Source organism: Medicago truncatula, chromosome 4, assembly GCF_003473485.1.
Source record: "Medicago truncatula cultivar Jemalong A17 chromosome 4, MtrunA17r5.0-ANR, whole genome shotgun sequence".
In the NCBI taxonomy this organism is placed as follows: domain Eukaryota; kingdom Viridiplantae; phylum Streptophyta; class Magnoliopsida; order Fabales; family Fabaceae; genus Medicago; species Medicago truncatula.
Window position 1 is genome coordinate 34,656,531 of NC_053045.1, and position 23,549 is coordinate 34,680,079.

At 34.7% G+C, this 23,549-nt stretch overlaps 3 protein-coding genes across 5 annotated transcripts; 1 reads left to right on the top strand and 2 right to left on the bottom strand.

The window, feature by feature from the left end:
- Window positions 1-57: 57 nt before the first annotated feature.
- LOC11417142 (protein RER1A) lies at window positions 58-3,025 on the bottom strand. The gene is made up of 4 exons (XM_003606893.4): window positions 2,867-3,025; window positions 2,100-2,467; window positions 584-764; window positions 58-456 (listed from the first exon to the last, which is right to left on the bottom strand). Exons 2-4 carry the CDS (start codon window positions 2,453-2,455, stop codon window positions 400-402), a joined length of 594 nt encoding a protein of 197 aa, XP_003606941.1. The 5' UTR covers window positions 2,456-2,467; window positions 2,867-3,025; the 3' UTR covers window positions 58-399.
- Window positions 3,026-12,550: 9,525 nt separating this feature from the next.
- On the top strand, window positions 12,551-16,553 carry LOC11417143 (uncharacterized). 2 transcript variants are annotated; one of them, XR_003011443.2, is made up of 5 exons: window positions 12,551-12,680; window positions 13,036-14,461; window positions 14,697-14,722; window positions 15,129-16,116; window positions 16,190-16,553. XR_003011443.2 is itself a non-coding variant. In XM_003606894.4 (4 exons), exons 2-4 carry the CDS (start codon window positions 13,114-13,116, stop codon window positions 15,882-15,884), a joined length of 2,130 nt encoding a protein of 709 aa, XP_003606942.1. In that variant the 5' UTR covers window positions 12,551-12,680; window positions 13,036-13,113; the 3' UTR covers window positions 15,885-16,553. The 2 variants fall into 2 exon arrangements, 1 of the variants encoding a protein (XP_003606942.1); XM_003606894.4 differs by having other exon boundaries at window positions 15,129-16,553.
- A 738-nt stretch (window positions 16,554-17,291) lies between these two features.
- On the bottom strand, window positions 17,292-22,044 carry LOC11417144 (glucose-1-phosphate adenylyltransferase large subunit 1). 2 transcript variants are annotated; one of them, XM_003606895.4, is made up of 15 exons: window positions 21,739-22,044; window positions 21,582-21,632; window positions 21,136-21,442; window positions 20,470-20,592; window positions 20,213-20,383; window positions 19,819-19,995; window positions 19,673-19,728; window positions 19,457-19,550; window positions 18,924-19,109; window positions 18,745-18,825; window positions 18,556-18,642; window positions 18,358-18,462; window positions 17,987-18,093; window positions 17,807-17,867; window positions 17,292-17,655 (listed from the first exon to the last, which is right to left on the bottom strand). In XM_003606895.4, exons 3-15 carry the CDS (start codon window positions 21,370-21,372, stop codon window positions 17,554-17,556), a joined length of 1,587 nt encoding a protein of 528 aa, XP_003606943.1. In that variant the 5' UTR covers window positions 21,373-21,442; window positions 21,582-21,632; window positions 21,739-22,044; the 3' UTR covers window positions 17,292-17,553. The 2 variants fall into 2 exon arrangements, with proteins under 2 accessions (XP_003606943.1, XP_024638656.1); XM_024782888.2 differs by having other exon boundaries at window positions 21,582-22,044.
- Between the last annotated feature and the right edge of the window lie 1,505 nt (window positions 22,045-23,549).

Sequence of the window (23,549 nt, forward strand, 5' to 3'; positions counted from 1 at the left end):
TGTGTGATTTGGCACGGCGAATAGTTGATGTAATATCCTAACATTAACAAGTAAAGGTGCAGAAACTTCAAAGGCAATAGTCATATCCTGAACAGGAGAAAAATCAAGGTTCTGTGTGAAGTTTATCCTGAAATCATGGTAGTACAATCGCAATACAAGACTAGATTTGCGATAAATCTAAAACTGAATCAAATACTGGCGTATATCAACAATGAAGTTCACTACCAGCATTAGCATGTCTTCTGGTATCATAAATCCATAAAACGAATATTTTCTGTAACTGCATATTGCCATCCTTAATACTCTGACTACAAATAAAAGGTAAAAATCAAGTACCCTGAATCCCCACAAAACCTAACTTTGAGATCTGTGTTCTTCAAATCATGACACAGCAAAGCTTTAGTCGGCACGAGAGCCACTGCTACTACTTGCATAAGATTTCTTGCCACCATATTTCTGCAATAAGTTAAAACAAATAGATTATGTCTTTCATGCAAACAATATAAAACAATACAAAACTTGAATGAACAAACATATAACAGGTCGTAGGGTAAATGATTAAAGGCAATCTAAGCATAAAAACCTGCTTTCCCAAGCTGAATGGAATATATCTGTATTTGATCATGTGTGCAATTTGGCGTCTCATTGTAAGGACAAACAGAACAACCCAGTAGCAGAGTAATATTGGCCAGAAGACAGGAACATCAAATACAGAAAAGAAAGTCATCAAGAATGCTATTAAGAAAGCCTTTGTGAAGGAATACCTGCAGCAATGATAATAAGAATAATAAAAATCGTTATTCTATTACACAAACGGAGATGCCTTTCAAATGATCCCAAAGTTAAACATGTTGGCTTACGCAAGCAAGTCATAAAAGTACATTAATCGTTGAGATATTAAAGAATGCACAAGTATAGCACCAGCCTCTCTCAGGGAAGTTGAATTAAATAAATAAACTCACACCACAATGTCACTAAATAAATAAACTCATACCACAATGTCGCTAAATAAATAGAAGGATCCTTATCAATGAATCTATTCCAATAATGCCACGCCTAATCTTGATTCAAGCAAATTTGTCCCACAAAATCAGTTTCCAATAACTATAATGAGATATTCACCTTCGTAACAACTACCCCTTGTAGATTTAAGTCTTTCGTATTCTTAAATTGTAACAGAAGGTGTGGAGTTTTACAAGGAAATCCTCAGACAACTAAGGAAAACTAGTTCCGTTTCAAAACGTATAAACAAATAAACAATGATAAGGCAAAAAGAGCTTCAGAAGTGACAGTTGAACAGAATAACAAAAGGAAATTTCCGACACAATTTTTTATAGGTGGAAAAGGAATGATAAACCAACACGGCAAAATTGATTGATTCACAAGAATATGGAAAAGGTATATTCCTTAGTTTTTGATTATGACAAATCAAGCTCTAAATGCTTCTAAATTCATATTGAAAATAACTATTAACGATACTGAAGGATACGGAAGTACCAATTTGATCAACAGAAAATGTGATTAGGAAAGCAAGGACCCGTTTACTTCAGGTATTTCTTATTTCCATTTCCACCGACAAAATTAGAAACAATATAAAAAAGAAAAAAGATTATTTCCATGAACTTGTCTGCAGCTACGTGAAATGACCAGCAGCTTGCAACAAAATTCAAATGGTGGTTCACGATTATTGCATAGTTACATTGCATGCAATGGCAGCTGGGAGCGAGTCATCAATCAATTATTTTCAGTTGATCAGTAAAATATTTTCTGGAAGAGCAAATGGAAATGCTGGGGAAATATTTTATAGATAACTATTACCTCCGAAGCACACAAAGCTTATACTATCAAATCGAACTCAGAATCAATAGAGTCAAATTAACATTAAAATAAGTGACGCAGCCAAATTCACAGATAAATGGTCTGATATCCGTCCAAGAGATGCATTGAAAACACAAACCCGAAACTATCTAGCAATGAATCCCAAATTCAATCAAATCTTCCATTAAATAAACATGATTTCGAAATGTTAAAACAAAACATATTGAGTTATTATGTGAATTAGCATACTGTTCACAAAGCACAACAGAATCAGAAATTACCAGAACTTAAACTCAGGAAGCCGACGAATAAACGGCTTGAACTCATCGGAGCCTTTAGTAGGCAACAAAGGTCCTCCATCAGAAGGCTCCAGCTCAGGATCAACCAAAGGAGACAGAAACCCGATCAACAGATTCAGCATGTAAATTCCCAATCCATAAGACACAATGTAAAATCCTTGAAGGTAAAAAACCCTTAAACCATATATGGAGGCAATAACAAAAGTCCCAATCCACCTATAAGTAGAATGTGGTGTGGATTTATCCAAATAATGCTGAAATAGCTTCGAAAAATCTTGCCACCATTGCGGCGGCGTAGCAGCAGTCGCAGAGGCACTGCTGCCTCCAGGTCCTTCCATTCAATTCACAATCTGTAAAACAAAATAAAAAACAAAAAATTAAACCAAAACCTTCAGATATAAAAAAACTAAATCGAACGTGTCAATGTCATAACCCTAAATCAATCAAATTAAATTAAATTAAATGATATACATACACGCATAATAATCGTATTCAGTTGAACAACAAGAAATTAAAGAAAAACAACAAGATCTAATAATCGTTATGAAAATTTATCGAAAATAGTTGATAGGATAACGAAACTATGTGAAAACGGTGTCGTTTACATGATTTGGGATGAATACGAAATCAAGATCTAGGGTTGAAAGAGTGAAAATTGAAGAATCGGAAAACCCTAACATTTGGGAAACGAAAATGAAAATGGAAAATATGAGAGTGGATTGGAAGGAAGAAGAAGAAGAGGAGCTGACCTGCGAGGAGGGATCGGAGGTGGAGAAGGAAGAGGATTGGAGGGTTAGCAGTATAGATCTACAACGAGATATGCGAATATTTGTGTGAGCGTTTTTTTTTTTTTTTTTCTTCTTCTATTTTTGCTTCTTTATTTGTTTATGAGATGTCGTTTATTATATCATGTGTTTTGTGATTGAGTTGCGTGCCGAGGCTTGAATTGAACGGCAGATCTTTCGTCTGTCGTATATACGACTAATTGTTGCGACTTTGTAAGTACCACTGCTTTCATTTTTAATTTAAAAATAAATAAAAAAATACCAGTTCTTTAAAAATTTTGAATAAATCATCAATTTAGTTTTAATCTTTTATTTCCTTTCAAAAGACTATTTGTATGATAAATAAGTCATTTTTTATGAAAATAAATTTAGTGTAAAGCTATGATGTCTTCGTTTAAGATAGTTCATATAAAATTCAAAACTTTTTGGATTCAAGATCTACCTTTCTATCACTAGAGAATGTAATAAAGATCTATCTTTTTTTTAAAGTCACATTAACTTGTGTTCTTAAGGCACATATTTAGCATTAATGTCATTCCATTAATTGTATGAATTCATTGAAAAAAGTTAATATCAAACATTTTGAGCTATTAAAGTTTTGGTAACAATAGTTAATTTTTCAATCTTAATTAGCTTTTCACAGTTGTATGTTACAGCCCTTTGTTAGGTTTTCACAGCTGAATGTGACAGCTCTTAGTTAGCTTTTCACAGCTGTTATACATCAGCTCTCTGCTATAAGCCTCTTGCCTCCTTTTCTGTTTTTGATATGGTATCACAGAGCTAGGTTTCGGTTATGGGGGATTCATCGCAAAATTCTCCTCCACCACCTCCTCCACCGTCACCACCCTTGGTTCACAACGTTGTTCCTCTTAATACGGTGCCACCACCTCTTATTACTTTTCAGTTGAAGATTTCCGAGAAATTAGATGAGAAAAATTTTCTTATGTGGCGTCAACAAATCGAACCAGTGGTAAACGCTCAAAATCTTCAAAGTTTTTTGTACTATGCTGAGATTCCTGATGAATTCATCAAGGATTCTATCACGAACTCTTTCTATGAAAACCCTGTGTATCGCACATGGATTCAGCAAGATCAGTGGCTGTTATCATGGCTCCAGTCTACGATCTTAAGTTCTGTTGTGACACGTATTCTTGGATGCACACATGCTTCACAATTGTGGCAACGAATTCAAGATCACTTTCAGAAGCTCACACATGCGAGAGTTCGTCAGTTACGATCTGAACTACGTGCAACGACGCTTGATGATCGATATGTTGATGATTATCTTCAACGTATCAAGCATCTGGTTGATTCACTAGCCTCTGTTGGAGATTCAATTCCCTCGCAACAACATATTGATGTTATTCTTGAAGAGCTTCCACGTGATTACGGTCCTGTTATGTCTGTTATTGAGAGTAAGTTTGAGGATATTTAATTGGAAGAGGTTGAAGCTTTTCTCACCGCACATGAGATGCGTATGTCCAAGTTTGATAAACTGATTAAGCTTGATTCTGCTTCAATTGATTCCATTGATTCCATTGATTCAACCTCCAGCTCCCATTTCCCTAGCTATGGCAGTGGTTTTCGTGGACGTGGCGGTCGAAATGGCCGTGGACGTGGGCAAGGACGCTTTGGTAACGTTCAATGCCAAGTATGCTTCAAGTTTGGACATCTTGCTTCCATGTGTTATCATAGGTTTGATCAACAATATCAGGTACCAATTCCCCATGATTTTTAGGGTTATGCACGGGGTCTCTATGGTATATCTTCTCAAGTTGGATCTCCTCTTTATGGTTATACCAATCCTCTTATTCATCCCCAAATTCCCTCACATATTCGCCCTCAAGCCAATCTGCAACCCAACGTTATGCTTGCTAATTCCTTTCCCTCATTCAACAATGCTTGGTTCCCAAACTCTATAGCCTCTCTTCATGTGACGAATAGTTCTCAGAACATTCAACAACAGGTCCCCTTTGAAGGTCCTAACCATATCTTCATAGGGAATGGGCAAGGTTTGAAAATTTTATCCTCTGGTTCTTCTCAATTTTGCTCACCTACTAACCCTAATTCTTCTCTAGTGCTACATAATCTTCTTCATGTTCCTTCTATCACCAAAAACTTAATCAGCGTTAGTAAATTTGATAGGGATAATCATGTTTTCTTTGAGTTCTATTCTAACTTTTGCCTTGTCAAATCTCATGCCAACAATGAAGTCCTTCTCTATGGCAATGTAGGTCGTGATGGACTTTACGAGTTCCCCCATCTCAAACTCCAGTCTCCAGCTTCATGTCTTGTCAGCAGTTATTCTAGTTTCAAACCATCTAGTTATCCTTCCGTGTAAGAGTGCTCAGTTTAACTGGCATCTCAGATTAGGCCATCCCAATCCCCACTTTATGCAAACAATCTTAGATCTTTGTAATATTCGTTCTTCAAATAAGAATGATATCTTATGTTCTACCTGTTGTATGGGAAAAGCTCACCGTTTACACTCTCCTCTTTCCACCACACAATACACCACCTTTATAATTGATTTACAGTGATCTTTGGGGTCCTGCTCCTGTTGTTTCTTCTAATCAATTTAAATATTACATTTCATTCATATATGCTGCTACTAGGTTCACATGGATATATCTTCTCAAAAATAAATATGATGCTCTTAATATTTTTAAACAATTTAAATCCATGGTTGAGCTTCAGTTTGGTTTTTCCATCAAATCTATTCAAACTGGTTGGGGGGGGGGGGGGGGAGAGGGAGAGAGAATTTAGACCCTTTACTAAGTACCTATCTAATTTATGCATCATTCATCGATTGATTTGTCCCCACGCACATCATCAAAATGGGGTGGTTGAGCGTAAACACAGACACATTGTTGATTTAGGATTAACCTTACTCATTCATGCCTCCCTTCCCCTTAAATTTTGGGATTATGCTTTTCTTACAACAGTATATCTGATCAATAGGCTTCCTACTGCTTCTCTGCACAATGCTATTCCCGACACTATTTTATTCAAGCAAACACCTGGCTATAATTTTCTTAAAGTGTTTGGATGTGCATGTTTCCCTCTATTAAGACCCTACAACACTCACAAGTTTGACTTTAGGTCCCATGAGTGTCTTTTTCTTGGTTATTCTACCTCTCATAAGGGGTACAATGTTTCTCACCTAGTGGAAGACTCTTTATCTCCAAAGATGTCTTATTCAATGAGTATAGATTCCCATATAACGACTTATTTCTCAACTCCGAGTCATCTCAGTCTTTGTCCAAAGTCTCTATTTTTGTTCCTCTCTTTCCTGCATTATCAGTTTCACCCATTGCCCCTATTCCTGTTTCCACTCCCTTCTCTCGTTTGGTCAGTACAAATCCTATTAATATTTCCTCACCATTGCAGCACTCCACCAATCAATTCCCTACTTCACCACTACATCAGTCACCTTCTACCTCTTCACCTGGACCTCAGCCTACATCCTTACCACTCTCTCCCACCATCTCTAACCTATCCCCAGATTCTTCTCATCTCCCTGCATCTGACTCTTCATTTTATCCAACTACTACAATAGCCAATTCGCACTCATCATCACCTAGCCCTCCACCTCTTCAAACCATTAACACAGCCAACACTCATCCCATGCAAATTAGACTCGAAACTGGCATCCCTTTACCTAAACTACATCCATCTATCTTTCTTGCCTAGACTGAACCTCACACAATTAAACAAGCCCTAAAGGATCCTAAGTGGTTGGCAGCTATGCAAGAGGAATACTCTACCCTTGAGAAAAATAAAACATGGTCCCTTGTGCCTCTTCCCCCCAACAGGCAAGCAATTGGCTACAAATGGGTGTTCCGCGTCAAATAAAATATTGATGGCACAATGAACAAGTATAAAGCAAGGTTGCTTGCTAAAGGCTTTCACCAACAACACAGTTTTGACTTTCATGAGACATTATCATCAGTCTTCAAACATGTTACCATTAGATTAATTCTCACACTGGCTCTCACAAATCATTGGAAAATTCAGCAATTGGACATTAACAATGCATTTTTGAATGGGTTTCTTGATGAGGAGGTCTACATGGATCAACCTCCCGGCTTCTCTAATGGTAATTCTCAGTTAGTGTGTAAGTTGCACAAGGCTTTATATGGCCTCAAACAGGCCCCACGTCAATGGTTTGAAAGACTCAAAGGGACTCTTATCAATTTTCATTTTGTGGCTAGCAAATGTGATTCATCTCTTTTCACCTACAATTGTAATGGTTGCTGCGTGTAGGTTCTTGTATACGTGGATGATATAATCATCACATGCAATTCTTCTTCCTTCATTCAAACTATTACCAACAAGCTTCACAAGGTTTTTGCTCTCAAGCAATTAGGTTCCCTTGATTATTTTCTTGGTATAGAAGTCAAAGCACAAACTGATGGTTCTTTGTTGTTATCTCAGGGCAAGTACATCCGTGACTTGCTAACCAAGACTAATATGACTGGTGCCACTCCTATGGTATCTACTGCAAAGCTCACAAAAATTGGCTCTCCTAATTTCTCTGACCCTACCTTGTATAGGTTTGTAGTTGGTGCACTTCAATATGTAACCATTACCAGACCCGAACTTTGTTTCTCAGTAAACAAGGTTTGCCAATTCATGGCTAATCCTCTTGATATGCATTGGCAAGCTGTCAAAAGGATACTCAGATACTTAGCCGGTACTCAACATCTTGACCTGCATCTTTCCCCAACCTCTTCATCCCTACCTATTCCTCTGTATGGTTACTGTGATGCAGATCCAGATGATCGTCGTTCTACCTCTGGTGATGCAGTATTTTTAGGCCCTAATCTTCTCTCTTGGTGGTCCAAGAAATAGACTGTTGTTGCTCGCTCTAGTGCAGAAGCAGAATACCGCAGTCTAGCTCTCATCACTGCAGAGATTCTTTGGCTTACTACTCTCTTCATCGAATTGAAGATTCCCACTCAATCTCCCCCCATCTACTGTGACAACCAAAGCACAGTTGCTATGGCCCACAATCATGTGCTTCATTCTAGAACAAAGCACATGGAAATTGATTTGTTTTTTGTTAGGGAAAAAGTCTTAAACAAACAGTTTGACATCCTGCACATTCCTGTGTTGGTGTAAGCCCTAGAGGCCAATAGTTTATATTAAACCTATCTTATGTATCATGACTTTTATTATTGAATAATATATGGCACTCTTTATTATATTTAGATAATGTTAATAAAGTCCTTAGAATAGATAGTTCGTGTAATAATATATTAAGTGTGACTTAATCATGAGATTACATTATCTTATAGAACGCTATTCTTAAATGTATCCGTAGTCAAAGCTTTAATATGAATAAAGGATAATAATAAAGCGTCGAGACTATTATGTATGTAGACTGATGACCGCATCTCATGGGTCATAGATATGAGATATCAAGGCTATACATAAATATAAATATTAGGAGTAATATTTATATTGGATTGACCCACTGTGAGAATACTACATAGTAAGTTATGAAATTGTCATAAGATATTCTCACAATGATAATAATGTATATCGCTCTTAGACCTGAAACCACTATGATCTCTAGATGTGGACTCAAGTGCTTTGTTGCCATTCTAACGTTGTCTGTAAAAGGATAACAATAACGTTGGTTGATGGGCACTTGATGAATCATGCTGAGGGTCATGAGTGTCCTAGATGGGATTTGTCCCTCCTCATAAACAGGAGATATATCTTTAGGCCTCTTGATGAAATATGACTATAAATATGCATGGCCATGCCGAACTAAGTCAATATAAGATATTGGACTTATTCGTTAAATAGTATATTTCGGAATCAAGATAAATGAACATTGATCTATACAAGGGTGACACTATCTATGCCTTGGGATCAATGAAGATATTGAGACAAAGGAGTAATTATACACATATGTATTATCATGAAAGGTTTCGTCAGATCACTTGACATTCTTGTCACTTGGGTAGCAATGATGTGTTGCTAGATACCGCTCATTGTTTATAATATTAAATATTAAGATTTAATATTATTGCCAACGTGACTAGAACCTAAAGGGTCACACACAAAGAACAGTCAAAAGAGATATGTATAAGTACGACTTATATAAAGGGTGCGCTTAGTAAATAATGCTAATGATTTAGCAAAGTTTACTAAACTCGTATTGGGCTTAATGAAGTCAAAAACGAGTTTGACTTGCAAAGCACATAAGGAGTTCTATAAATAAAACCCTAGTGCAACAGTTTGCGGTTACGTTCTTTTGCAGAAACCCTAGTTCTCTGACTTCCGTCTTCTTGGCTAGCACCGAGGTTTTGGAGGAGCACTGTTCGTGTGGACTTGATAGAGGCTCTGCTATTTGCTTGGCTGTGATCGTGATTCCGGTTCGCAGATTCCACCGATCGTTTTCAGACCAATCATTCTAAGGTAACAATCGAATCACTGGTTCAAGTTCCAATTCGTAATGATCCAAGGAAAGTAAATCGAAAATTTTATTCCGCTGCTTATTCTGTACATGTCGATTTACCTTCATCCTGGTGTTGATCAGAAAGCTGACATATTCATAAAACCCTTCTCCTCTACGAAGTTTCTGGAACTTAGAGACAAGATCAATGTGGTTGCTTCCTCTTTAGCTCTACAACCACCATGATCTTGTGGGGGGTATTAGAGTTTTAGTAACAATAGTTAATTTTTCAGTCTTAATTAGCTTTTCACAATTGTATGTTACAACCCTTTGTTAGCTTTTCACAACTGTATGTTACAACTCTTAGTTAGCTTTTCACAGTTGTTATACATCAGCTGCTCTGCTATAAGCCTCTTGCCTATATATAAGAAATAGCCTCTCTATTGTAACCAAGTGAAGAATATTTAATTCAACATCAGAAACAATATTTCTTCTCTTTCAATTTTCCTTTTCTGTTTTCAATATGAGCGATAAATTAACACAATTTCCGATACATAATTTCTATTAGTGGAATTCTTAACATGTGCCATAAGGGCACAAGTTAACATTTCCTTTCTTTTTTATATTGAAAGTATTGAAAATTAAAATACTAGTGAAAAGAATAACACGAATGATAGAGAAAAGAATAAATATACAACATACATTTCATAATTGAATTATTCCCAATCATACAAAGAGAGTTTAAGATAGTTATACACATGATAAATACCAAGGCAAGCAAGAGGGAAAGGGAGTTGGTTACAACAAATTGAAATACATAAAAAAGAGAAATATGAGTAAAACCAACTCCCACAAGACTAATTCTAACACTATAAACACAATGAGAAAACTATAAAACTAAAACACCCTCAAACTTACTATATATGTCATATAGGCCAACCTCAGAGGCAATGTGAGTAGAAGCGGGAGAGGTAAGAAGTTTGGTTAGAACACAAGATACTTGCGTGCAAAAGGTAATAAGAAGCAGATGAATGAGATCATGTTAAATCTTTTCTAAAATGATACGACAAACAATCTCGATATATTTTGTTCACTCATGAAATACAAGGTCGTGGGTGAGATGAGTTGTAGATTTGTTGTCACAATACACGACAAGAGGTTGAGAGAAATGTTAGAGTAGTTATTTAGTTAATCAATTATGGATTAACATATATTAAGAAATTAATAATAACATAAATTATAGTATATTGTTATTATGCATAGATTATTGATTAACTATTTGATTGGACTTTGTTTTTGAATGAATCGTAATGGGTTAGATCATTCTCTTAAGCCCAATGAGAACTCCATATCCTTGATAGTTTATCTATTTAAACGTTATTATATCAGACAGTTAACAAAGGTGAAAATCCAAACACTACAATCTGAATGGTCATCAAGATAATTCATCTTTTAGTACTTGCTTTTCATTTATCTTCGTAATCCTAAAGTACACAACGTCTAAATTTATCATTCGTTATGTAATAATATGCTATGTATAACTTGTATATATGAAAATTGAATGTGCTCATGAGCTTAACTCAGTTGATAGCAACAATGCATAAAAAATTCGGAGTTCGAACCCCAACAAAAAAAGATAATTGGATACCCCGTTAAAAGTTAAAATTCCTACAATTAATATGAGAGACATATAGATGCATATTACTATTACTATTGTGTAAATTATATGGCCGATTTCTAGTCCCTTAAAAAAAATAATCTCGATTTCTAGTTCAATCACGACTTAATTCCAAATTGATATGGAGCTTCTTTGAATTACGTCATTGTGAACAAAAGCTATGTAAAGTTTTAGAGTGTGTTTGGATGGGGGAATGTAATGTTTTGAGGGAATTCAAATACTTTGTTGTGAATTCTATTGTTTGGATAATAATTTCAAGAATTTTCAAAATGATAGAAATTCATGAAGTATTTTGTTTAAGTCAAATTTAGAAAATTTGAAATGACACCTAAAAGCTAAGAATTTCAAAAAATTTTGTTGTTATAATTTTTCAAATTTTGCATTTTGGCCCTCAAAATTTTCAATTTGACCCCAATAAATTTCAAAAAAATTGCAAATTGGTCCCTCAAATTTTTCAAAAATTATAATTTGACCCCTTAAGTTTTTGAAATTTACAAATTGATCCCTAAGTTCAATTTTCAAATTTGGCCCCCTAAAAATTAAAATTTATAAAACTTGCCCAAAAATGATGGTAATGAATTTTTTTTATCACTCCATCCAAACAAAAGTATTGAAAAATGAAAGTAATTTAATTGAATCATTTAAATTGCCTAGAATTCTAAATTCTTTAAAATTTCTCAACTACATATCCAAACACATTCTTAGTTTTTTGTTGCTTGAAGCAACTTTAAAAGAAAATTAACGTGTCCCAATAGACATGCGAGTATTTACAAACGATTGTTAAAGGGATTGCTGATAGAATCCTCTTCTTAACAATAGTAAAATTGTATTTAGGAAGCGAGCAATAAAAAAAAGTTAAAATATTATTACGGGAAGCAATTCTTAGTTCTTACCTAATCACAGCCCAAATAAAATATATAATTATCACTTAGTCACAACTCAAATCAAAAATATTTGGTTAAACATATGTAAATGAAAAAAATTAAAAGAGAAAAAATTAGCCACATAATTTCTTACTTTTTTTTGTTAAAAATTTCATATATGTATGTACCTAAATAATTTTTATTTGTATGTATGACCAACTAATACTTTCTCTATCTGATGTTAAACTCCTTGTTTCCGATATTCTCCTCAGAAGAAAACAAGCGATTTTCATTTTTCCCCTTATATATTTGACCAAAGAAAAAATTCGTAACTTATCAACCAAAACAAAAACGTCTCGTCAAAAAAAGAAAAACAATAAAAAAAGCTCATTCCTTTAAAAAAAAAAATTAGAAAAAGCTCATTATTATTAATTTATTAATTGTGATAGAACTTTAGAGTGGTCACAATAATTACGCGTAGGTTGAAAACGTACGAGAAATGAAATGAAAACGCGAACAGCCAATAAGAAGAACACAAAAGCGTACATGTGTAGGTCCCATTCGTTCGATCCCGATTCTCCGATTCATGTGGCTTAAAATCAAATAAAAAAACCAAATAAAACAAAAATTACACAGTACTTAAAATCGACGGTTAGATTCATTTCAACCCCGTGGGACCACTTTTCACTAACATCCAACCGTTGATTTCCGCAGTAACACACTTCTCACTTTTCATTTTCTTTAAGCATTCTCTTCTTTTCTTTCTTCATTCACTTTACATAGTTCATTCTCAACTCTGCAAGTTTCACAATTTCGATTTGTTCGAAGGTAAATTGGATTTTTCTTTTCAATTTCTTGAATAAGTTTCTTTGTTGAGTTCATTTTTGTTGAATTTTTTGTATAACTTCGATTTTCTGCTAGCATAGCATAGGTTTATTAATATCTGCTGAATTCAATCACAATGAAAATTTTGATTTGAATTTCCATAAAACACAATTAACTAATGCGAATTTGATGATTTAGTAGTGATTTATGTGTGTTAGGTAAGATTAAGAACATGATTATGCTTTTTTTTTTTTGCATGTATATGTTAGGTAGTTGTGATCTGGTTTTGATTGTTTCTATCTGCATCTGCATGTGATGTTTTTTTAATGGAAGCTAATTCATTGTCTTGAAAATTCAGGTTATGAATGATTTGACTGTTTTGTGAGGTCATAAAATTGGTCTGTGTTGTTGTGGTGGAGGGAAAAAAAAGAGAGTGATGATGCCGGATGAGATTGCTGCTCGCGCATATCGCGATGGTGAAAGAGTGGATGCTGCAATGCATGGTTATAGTTATCTATCACCATGGATGGCTCATTGGAAGCACACAAGTTACAAGTCAAACACACAAAAGACTGTTTGCAACAATGGTTTGAGTGTTGGTTGTGAGGTTAATGAATTGAAAGAAGAAAGTGATGTTGAGAAGCGTGATTTACTTGGTGGGTCGGACGTTGGATCAGATAGTTCTATGCATGTTGATGATGAGGAGATGAAAGCAAGCTTTGATTCCAAGTCGTTTCTTATATCACGTCTTTCTCAAAACAAAGATGGAAGACCGCCTTTGCAAAGAGAAGAGAAGAATGTTTTGCGTCAGGGAGATGGAAAATATGGAAAAGAATCAAGCTTTGGAGGTGATAATGTTTTCATCAACAGAGGTGGGGATCACTTGTTGCCATTAACATCTTCACAAGCTGCTCCTAAAACAGAAACTTCGATAAAAGAGTGTCGTTTATTGTCTCAAGGAGTGCCGGTGAAATCCTTGGCTGCTGCTGACCTGAAGAAATTGGCTCTTTCAACGTCGTTGCGGAACAACTTGGTAAACTCAGCTTCGGACATAGTGCCTACAAATGGACGTGACAAAGGAAAATCTGTGATGCCTCAACTCACAGGTGGGTCGAGCTACAATTCAGCATCCCAAGAGCATTACACAAGCACTAAATATCACAGTTATTCTTCTCTCCGTGTCCCTGAGAAGCAGATGAGTAGCTTGTTAGACTCTCAAAGACCGTCCCGTTCAAAATTGTTGCAAGGCAGTTTTCCTCGTTTCCTGCATAATCCAATAGCTGGTAATGATGACGATGGACTATATGCTGTTCGTAGTCAGCACCACAAGATTCAAAATTTAATTGCTAATCCAGACATTACAAACCAGACTTCACTCTTGGAGTCAACTAAACCACATTACGGTGTAAGCTCTTCGGCGCGAGGACCACGTTCTTCTTATGGTGTGAAGGGTGCAAAAATTTACGCCAGTATAGATTCAGTAGAAGAATTATCACGAGGTCATCCCAATATTTCCCAGACAACACATCAGTTCTTTATAGAATCAATGGCACCTACCAAAATTAAAGGAAATAATTTCAATGAGATTCTTGATTTATCTCCGACTCCACCCGCTAGTGACCGTACTGTGGAATGTCCGAAGCTGGAAACTCTTGGGAGCTCCAGAAAGAGTGAAGAAAACGAAAATATCCATGATTTGAAATGTCCGACAAGCCCGGCGAATGAGTCATCTCCTGAACCCGACACTATGGACATTGATACTTTACATGAGAATAATCTTGCAGGTATATATGCACACAGTGAAAGGACATACCATATAATGATATCCTTAAAGCTCTTAATTATAGAAACTTCTTAAATATACTTAGTTTGATTAATACTTGCATAATGTTTAATATATTCCATAATTTCAGTTAAGTTTAATCGTAGTTTATTGTTTGGAAAATGACATGGTCTGCAAGTTTGATGATGTTAATTTTGTTTTTTGGAACTGATGGTGCTCCTTCCTGCCTGTTGCAGGTGAAGTTCCATTGCTATCTAATAAGGTAATTTTGCTCATGTTTGGTCTTGTTGATGCCATGCATTTAATTTTCCACCCTCACCATTGCTTAAGCATTCATATGATTTTCATTATTATCTGGTTCTCGACACTTTATATATCATAATCTGGTTTTTGGGAAAAGTAAGAATTTCATTAACTTGTACATTCTTGTTAATTATGATGAGTGTTGTATGACACTACAGATTGTAGCTAATTTTAATGAAACCGTTTCCTCATACCAACCCTTTCGTTATCACACACACACACAGACACAATTAGTACTCTAATTTGATAACTTGATCATCGCAAGAGTTTTTCTACCACTATCATATCACCCCATATTAAATCCAATACTATTCTAAACTTTGAGCGGTAAACATGCATGGATGATCACAATTTAAATTTTGCAGTGCTCCAAGGATAGTCAAAACTCGTTCTCAACTCAAGGTGCAACAATTTCAGCTAGAGGAAAAAACCTGGAGAAGTCAGTGAATACAACACTACCAGATATAAATAAAAGGCCTCATGAGCTTCTCACTCTGGCAAGTCCCATGGTTGACAGGGAGACTAGTACATCAAGAACTCATAGCCTTGATGTTGAACAACTTTTTTCTTACGCAAACGGACATGCAAGGTCAAAATCTGGCAGTAGCTCTTTGGGATCAGATCCAAGTAGCAGATGGGTTAAACGACTCAAGTTATGCACACTGGACTCTGGTCATGGTACCAAGAGTGAAAATATTGGAGAACCTTCACATGCAAAATCAACAAATATTTTCAGCAAAATTATGAAAGAGAGCAAATCCAGTATGGAAGCCGAAACAGTATATCATGCTGAAGGAATAACTGTTCCAGATCTACCCCCAAAAGTATTATCAAACGACGAGTCCTCTTTTACTGAAGCGAAGGAAACTGTAGATATTACACTTTCACATCCTTGGATTCAGAGATGGAGTCATAATCGGGCTGCATGTCCCAAAAAGATGCATGAATCAGCTGAGAATCATGAACCAAAGTCTTCGAACAGTGTGAAAGAACAGTTCAAAAACAAGCAGTTTCCAAGCATTGCTGCCATGGCCCTGATGGGAAAGGCAATGAATTGTTTGAATCCATCTGAGCTTACGAAAAAGGGTCCTGTGATGGTTTGGAATACGAAGAGACTTTGAAGTTTTTGGCCATTGGTGATATAAAGTTTATGGTGGGGATTCATGGGATTAATTTGTGAGGAATCTATATGGCTGCATACTTTGTATGGGAAGTTACTTGGTGAATTGAGTACTGCCTGGGCCATATCCCACACCCTTGAATTTGTTGCTTAGCTTGCTCACCACTTCATCTCCTCAAATTTGGATCGATCAAAACCAAATGAGTAGAGCAGCATTTAAATAAAGATATTATGTATGTGAACTTGCCTGCTTTTTTTGCATATAGCATGTATATATACTTATGAAATAAATTGTCTTAATCCTAGATGGAAGAAAATTTCTGAAGAGGGATGGAATCATTGAACCTTGTATGGTGCTGCTCGAGTCATATTGCCAAGCTAAGCATATATTAACAGAGTTAATCGTAAGGTTTGATAGGAGTTTCATGCAAGGTTATGATCCTTTTGGGGTAGATTTTTCTATCATGAACAATAGCATATGAAGTTCAGCAACTTTCAAGATCAAAGCATTTTCTATATTTATTAGGACTTGGATGCTCACCTACAATACAGTGGTGCAGCAAAATGTTGTGTGTAAAAAAGTGTCACCGAATGTGTCCTAGTTATAAACATGTTGATTTGTAAAGTTTATTTGTTTGATTTGGTTAAATATGATTTTTAATTGCAACTACTCGTTTTTGTGATCGTTCCACTTATACTATACCTTTTTCTCCATTTCTCAGTCCCCACAGTGCCTACAACAACGATTTGTTGCTCGTTTTGAATTCGAAACACAAAAGTGAATGCAACAGATACATAGTCAGAACCAAAAGTTATATATAGAAGTGTTTGTACCAAAACCAAACCATTTTTGTGGAGAAAAAATAGTTATTATGGACTGTTGTACAATTATATTAGCTACTTATTATTAATGAGTTTAGTTTTTGTGGTGAGTATTGAAAGAAGTCATTAGACTAAAAAAGATTATGAGTCAACTTATGAAACCACACTTTAGATCTTAAAAACATGGTCTGTAGTTTGTTTACTAAAGAAGTATCATAGACCATCTCCAATGCATATTCTTACTAAAGTTTATCTGCTCTTCAAATCAGTTAACTGGAGGTAATCCAACTCTTCTCCATACTTTGGTTAATATAATCTCATTGAATTTTCTGGTTTCTCTCTACTGGTATTAATAAAACTTAGCTAAATTAATAGACTTTTTTCAAGTTACATTACATTATCTGTATGCCAAAAACTTGTTTCCTAGTTTATTAGGAGCATCTAAATTTTTATTTATGCTTTATTTTCCATTTTATATAATATGATATGGCTTACTCATTAAATCTTAAGCTTCAAAAGTATCAATAAAGGTTAAATAGGCGTAAACGAAATAGCTTAAACCAATTGCAAAATACTCCAAAAGCACTGAAAACAACCTGGCAGTTCACAAACAGCCTTCGATCATTTTATTTATGTGCATCTTGATTTTACATTAACGCTTTATTTATTCGTTCTATTTTTACATGTAGTGGGAGGGACCCTTCTACTATGTGCACGTACGCACAAACACACACATATATAAACAAAAAGGGGGTCTGGTTTCTCTATTGTACATGGTATTGCAACTGCTACCCTTCTGTTCTCAAAGTGATCTTTGGAATGCTTGAGAAGCAAACCCTGCTAGCCACTTATATAACAGTGCCGTCCTCTATTGTCGCTTTCTCCATTACAATTGTGATTCCTGATCGGATGTAAAATCCATCTTCTGGTCTATCTGCTTCTTGAACACCCTACATACAAAGCATTTGAATGGTAATATATCAGATAGATGATACTTATGTTTGATGCTTCGTTCATGATGATCTTACGCAAGAAAACCACTAACTAACAAAATGGACTGAAATGTAAAAGAAATATAAGGTAAAGGGGAGCCATGCTCACATCTTTGTTCATGATGATGACATCTTTCCCAATCCTGGCATTCTTGTCGATTATACATTTCCTTCAACAGAGACAACAAGTAACAAACATCAAATGAACAATATTCTACAGGTTATGGTATGCTAATTCTGTCATGATCATGACAGAGAGACAATATTCAATATTCTGCAGCAAGATTACCTGACTTTGCTGTTACTTCCAATCCCAATAGGAACTTTTCCCTCTGCCAGCTCAGAAGCAATTTCGGATTCGGTTTGGTAATAATCTGCTCCCATCATTACAGTGTCCTGTAAAAGTTTGTTTTAAATGTTAGGAATATTATATTACATATAGTGTTCTAGCCAAGCCTTAGGGTTTTATAAAAAAAAAAATTCAGCAAATGCAATTTGAGCTATGACGTCAAGGTTTTTGATGTCTCAATGATCACTGCTATTGAGTTCACATTAGCTGCAATAGATCTCGATTCTCCACAATGTCAATAATTGCGATGCTACTGCAGTTTGTAACCTTGGTTCTATAGCGTTCTCGGCCAAGAAATTATGGTAGTTTACCTGGAGCTCAACACCGTAATCCAAACGTGAACGTTCACCCACAATGGAGTGTTGTACACTACATTCTCTCAAGAAACAACCATGTGAGATTATTGCATCCACAATCTACAAAAGAGCAACTCAAACATGGTAAGCAAGACGTCTAATGAAAACGAAGATGTAAGTTAAAACTTTGAAGACAGATGATCATAGTTATACCCTGCATTTATCAATCTTTGTTGGTGGTAAGAATCCTGGAGATGTGAAAATGGGTGTCTTGGGATCATAAAATTTGAACATTGGACTCTGCAAGAGTATATAACAAACAATGTTAGCTTCATTTCATGATAGGAAGAGAATTAAAATAAAAAATTTGTAATTAGTCAATATCTTGATTCTTGAACCTACCTCTTCAGTAAGAGCCATATTAGCATCGTAAAATGATTTTATTGTTCCAATGTCTTCCCAATAGTCTCCGAAAAAAAATGCCTGAAAAAAAGGCAAAACAAACATTCAACTTGTATTGTTACCTCCACAAAGGAGTAATTATGAAAACACTTTAAAGGAGATAGTGTAATTTCCCTTACTTGGACATTGTATTCCTTAACAGATGCAGGAATGATTTCTGATCCAAAGTCATTGGATGTGGGATACCTCCATTTTAGAAGCTTGAGTAAAACATCAGTCTTGAATACATAAACTCCCATAGATGCAATATATGGTGACCTTAATGCATCTTGGTTTGACAATCCAAAAAGAGAGGTATCTGCTTGCTGCAGAGAAGCATCAGAAACACATGACTATAGAAGCCAAAAAAGATAAATATATTATGATCAAATTAGGCAAAATACATTATGCGGTCCTTTGAGTTATCTCAATGTACCATATTAACCCTCTAAGTCTTTTTTTTGTTGTTATTTTTGTAACAGGTTAGTCCTTAAGTCTTAAAACGTTTGCGCCGTTACCCTTTCAAATACATTTCGTTAAAAAAAGCAGAAGTGTTCGTTATCTTCATTACGTGACAGAAACGGTGTATTTTGTTACTCCTACGCGAACATGTTCCCAAAAGGGAAGAGACTGAACTATTTTATTTGAACTTTCATAAATGTATTGGACTTACCATTGATTTAAGATCAGCTCCCTTAGGTTTTTCCGAAAATTGGATGATGCGACCTCCGCTATCTACCTTGACTAATCCGTAATCCGATGCACGACTGAAAAACAGGCAATGGAAATGAAACTTAGATAAAACTGAATTTGAAGTTATGTATTTTGATCAAACAAAAAAACAAATATAAAAAAGGAAATTTATTAAAGGTGACTGAACATAAAATACCTGTCACCAACAGCAGCACATGATACTGTAATATCTGCATTTCTATCAATGTGACTCTGTTTATATGATACAAGATAATCAGAAAACATTGAAAATGAAACAAAGAAAAAAATAATCAAACATATATGAAACAAATAATTGAATACCTGCACAAGGTCCATGTAATCCATTCTATATAGATGATCACCAGCCAAGATTATTACATTCTCAATGTTAGTGTTCTTGGCATCCTCAAATACCCATGTAAATTGCCTCACAGCATCTGCTGTTCCTTGAAACCAATTTTTCCCAGCTTCTCCTGGCGTTTGAGTAGCTGCCAAAACCTATTGTGTTTGATTTCACGGTAGAAAATATTAGAGTTGATGTTACTCCATCATGACATTATTGATTTCGTTTCAAAACGTTGGTCCGACTAGAAGTGATATAAAGTAGCTTTCACATTAGGTTGAGTATCACATCAAAATTGCACTAGTAGTAAAATAAAGTACAACTTTGTGAATATATTGTCATGCAATGAGCAACTAATTCCTTGATACATACCTCCACATATCCATCTCCAAAGTTGATGCCATTTCCAAAATAGGTGCGAGCAATGTGACGGTTTAAAGACGCAGAATTGAACTGTGTCAGTACAAATATTTTGTTGATTCCACTGTTGATGCAGTTGCTCATTGGAATGTCAATAAGCCTATAGCAGCCACCGACAGGTACCTGAAAAATGTAAACAGTATCATCACATAATGAAAAAACTCCAAAATTGATGCTTGTTTAGTCAACAAAGACAATGATTTACTCACAGCAGGTGTAGCAGCTCTTTTGGTAAGAGGAAAAAGTTGAACACCAGGACCTCCTCCCAATACAATGGAAGCAACATTTTTTGGGTCAGCTTTTCTTCTGATAAATGATGGAACCTGAAAGGTCTGAAGTTGGCACCACAATAAGAACAGAAGAATCATTTAAAAAAATAATAACATAAGAAATTTAGCTAAGTTGTTTTATTTTTGAATCAGCAAAATATTATTCACGACTAATGAGTGCAAGGTGCACAAAAAACATACGCGGACAAAGTCTTGGGGTCATGTTGGTCAAGACCATAAAGGTTTAAATAATTTTTTAAATTGCTGCAACAGCAATTGCCGTCACAACATAAAAGATTTTGAAGCCTCGGCAACTACACCGAGACTGCAATTGCAGCCACATCAGCTATAGTTGTCTTAATTTTTCCATAGTACGAAGGATCACAGTTACACTACAACCGCAATAAAAAATGGTAGAAAATGGATCCCATGGTTTTAAACCGTGGTCCACAGCCAAAATTGTGTCCGCAGTATAAAGGATTTTGAGGTCTCTGCAGTAGCATCGCAACTGAAATTTTGACCATATTTTCCAAGATTTTTTGACAATACAAAAGTTCGCAATGTAATTGAAAACCATGACGGATCCCTCGACATGATTTAGCTTACCTTAGTCTCAGTGGCATCATTTGATGTAAGAACAGCAGACACAACACCAGGTTTGGCCTTCTTAACCCTCTCTTTGGTTCTCAAACTTATTCCAAACTGATTACCAATCCAGGGACTGTAATTCACACCCACTTTGATTCTCTCACCAAGAAAACCATTATCTTGATGAAAAATACTGTCTTTCCTCAAATTTGCTACATGGTTATTTGCCTTAAAGTTCACACAAGTAGACACCATTGTGATGGTGAATCGTGATGTATCAAGAGTTCAAGTCCTTGTTAAGAGCCAAACTCAATTGATGTTCAAACTGTAAGCAAACAAAGTGAAAGTACACATTACATAAAAACAAAATATATTATAAAGCATGATCGAGTAGTTATAGAAATTTAAAGTAACACTAAAATAAAATAATGTTAATGAAGTAATGAATGGAAAGAAAAACTTACTTTGAGTAACTTCAGAATGAAGTAGGAAAATGAAAAGCAATACCAAGGAAGCTGAAGAAAATAATTAATTAAACAGCAATAAATATAACCTGACCAAATTAGAGTATGAAGTATGAACTAAATGTTATATATATATATATATGAAAAATGTGCTAACTTGATCAGAGTGAGATTTAGATTATTGGTAACTGAATGCTGAGAATTTGAGTGTGAAATGTGATCTAAGAGTGAGTTGAATGTTGTACTACTAACTAGGTGGTTTTATTGGCTTGTGAGCCAGAGCCTTCACGAGAGTGATGGGAAAAGGAAAAATCTTATGGTTTTGGTATATCAATTTCCAAAAACTATAGCCAAGACAAGAATATAAAATGATGTAATAATGTGGATTTGATACTATAGTCTATAATATCATTTCTCACGGTCCATGTTTCTAGGTTCCTCTTATACACGGAGAGTCCTTGAGGAACATACACCTGTAAACTTCAACTTCAGGCACTGGTACTGTTTGTTTTTCTCAATTGTATTTTTTTTAAATATTTAAAGAAAATATATTGGTAACGAATATCACGGAGCACTCTCTAAAATCTAAACCTTTTAAATTAAAAAAAAAAATTCTTTAAAAAAGTTAAACATTTTAATTTCTAATATTTTGTATGTACAAATTTTTATAAAAACTTACATTTTAAGATTTTTAAAAAGTGCTTGAGACACCCATTGATATTGTTGTTTTTCAATGATAATTCATACGCACGAGGTCGAATTTCATAACCACGTGCTTCAGGTCTTGAATCACTTATACCTATAGATTGATTATTTATATTTGTACCAAGAAAAATTATTTATATTTATCTAACGACATAAGATTGTTTAAAACCCTTTTACAAATTGTGTGAAAATAACTTATGAACACTTCAGTAAATTGTTTTCGACTTTTTTTTTATAAGCACTGAAAAAATTATATTAGAATAGTGTGATTTTATTTTGCTTTTTATTATAGAAGCTACTATATTAATAGACACTGAAAAATTAACATGTACCTTTCTTTTTAAAGATGTTAACATATACCTTCGTGAGTAAGTAAATGTTAACTTGTGTCTTTTGAGGACACATGTTAAAAAAGTTATTATAAAAATATACATATTAAAAGTCGTGCATTTAACTTCTTAACTTGCTTAACATATATTTTAAGGACACAAGAAGTTAGCATGACCCTTATGAATATTAGCATACCGTTAAAAGACAGAAACTTTCTATTGACAATTAATACATTCTATTTTTCCCTACAAGTTAAAAGGTTTTTTTTTAAAAAAAAAATACTTATTCTTTATAAATTCTTTAACATGTCTTTAGAACACAAGTTAAAATAAGTCAATTTTCCTTTTCTTTTTGGTGTAAAATAGAGTCAATGAGGTTCAAAACTAAAACTTTAGGCATACTATTCAAACCCTTCACTACTATACAAATCCTAGTGGCTTAACATAACCATAATAGTTTATCATAAACTAATTAATTAATAAAGGGTTAAATATTGAAATTGATCCTGTAATATATGCGAAGTCTGAAAATTAACTCTGTAAAATAAAAAAAAAACACATTCTAACTCTGTAATTTGAGATTCTTATTATTTTGGACCCTGTAATATAGTTGAAGTCCAAAAAAGCTACTTAAAGGTTTAATTTTTTCAGGCATATTTAAGACGTTAAAATATGACATGACACAAAAATTAGAATTTTTCAACTAAAGACAAATAAATTATTAATTTTTAATGAGCAAAAACTCTAAAAACAAAATAATGAAAACTCCAACCTAAAAATCGAATTTTGAGGTGATTGTTTGCATAGACATCTATAGAAATACATAAAAAATGATTTGCAAAATTTCTTAGTATTTCAAAGATGTTTCAATTTTTTTTCAATCCAAAACGTGTGAAATTGCAATTTTGTTCTGAGTAAGCGTATACTCACGGGT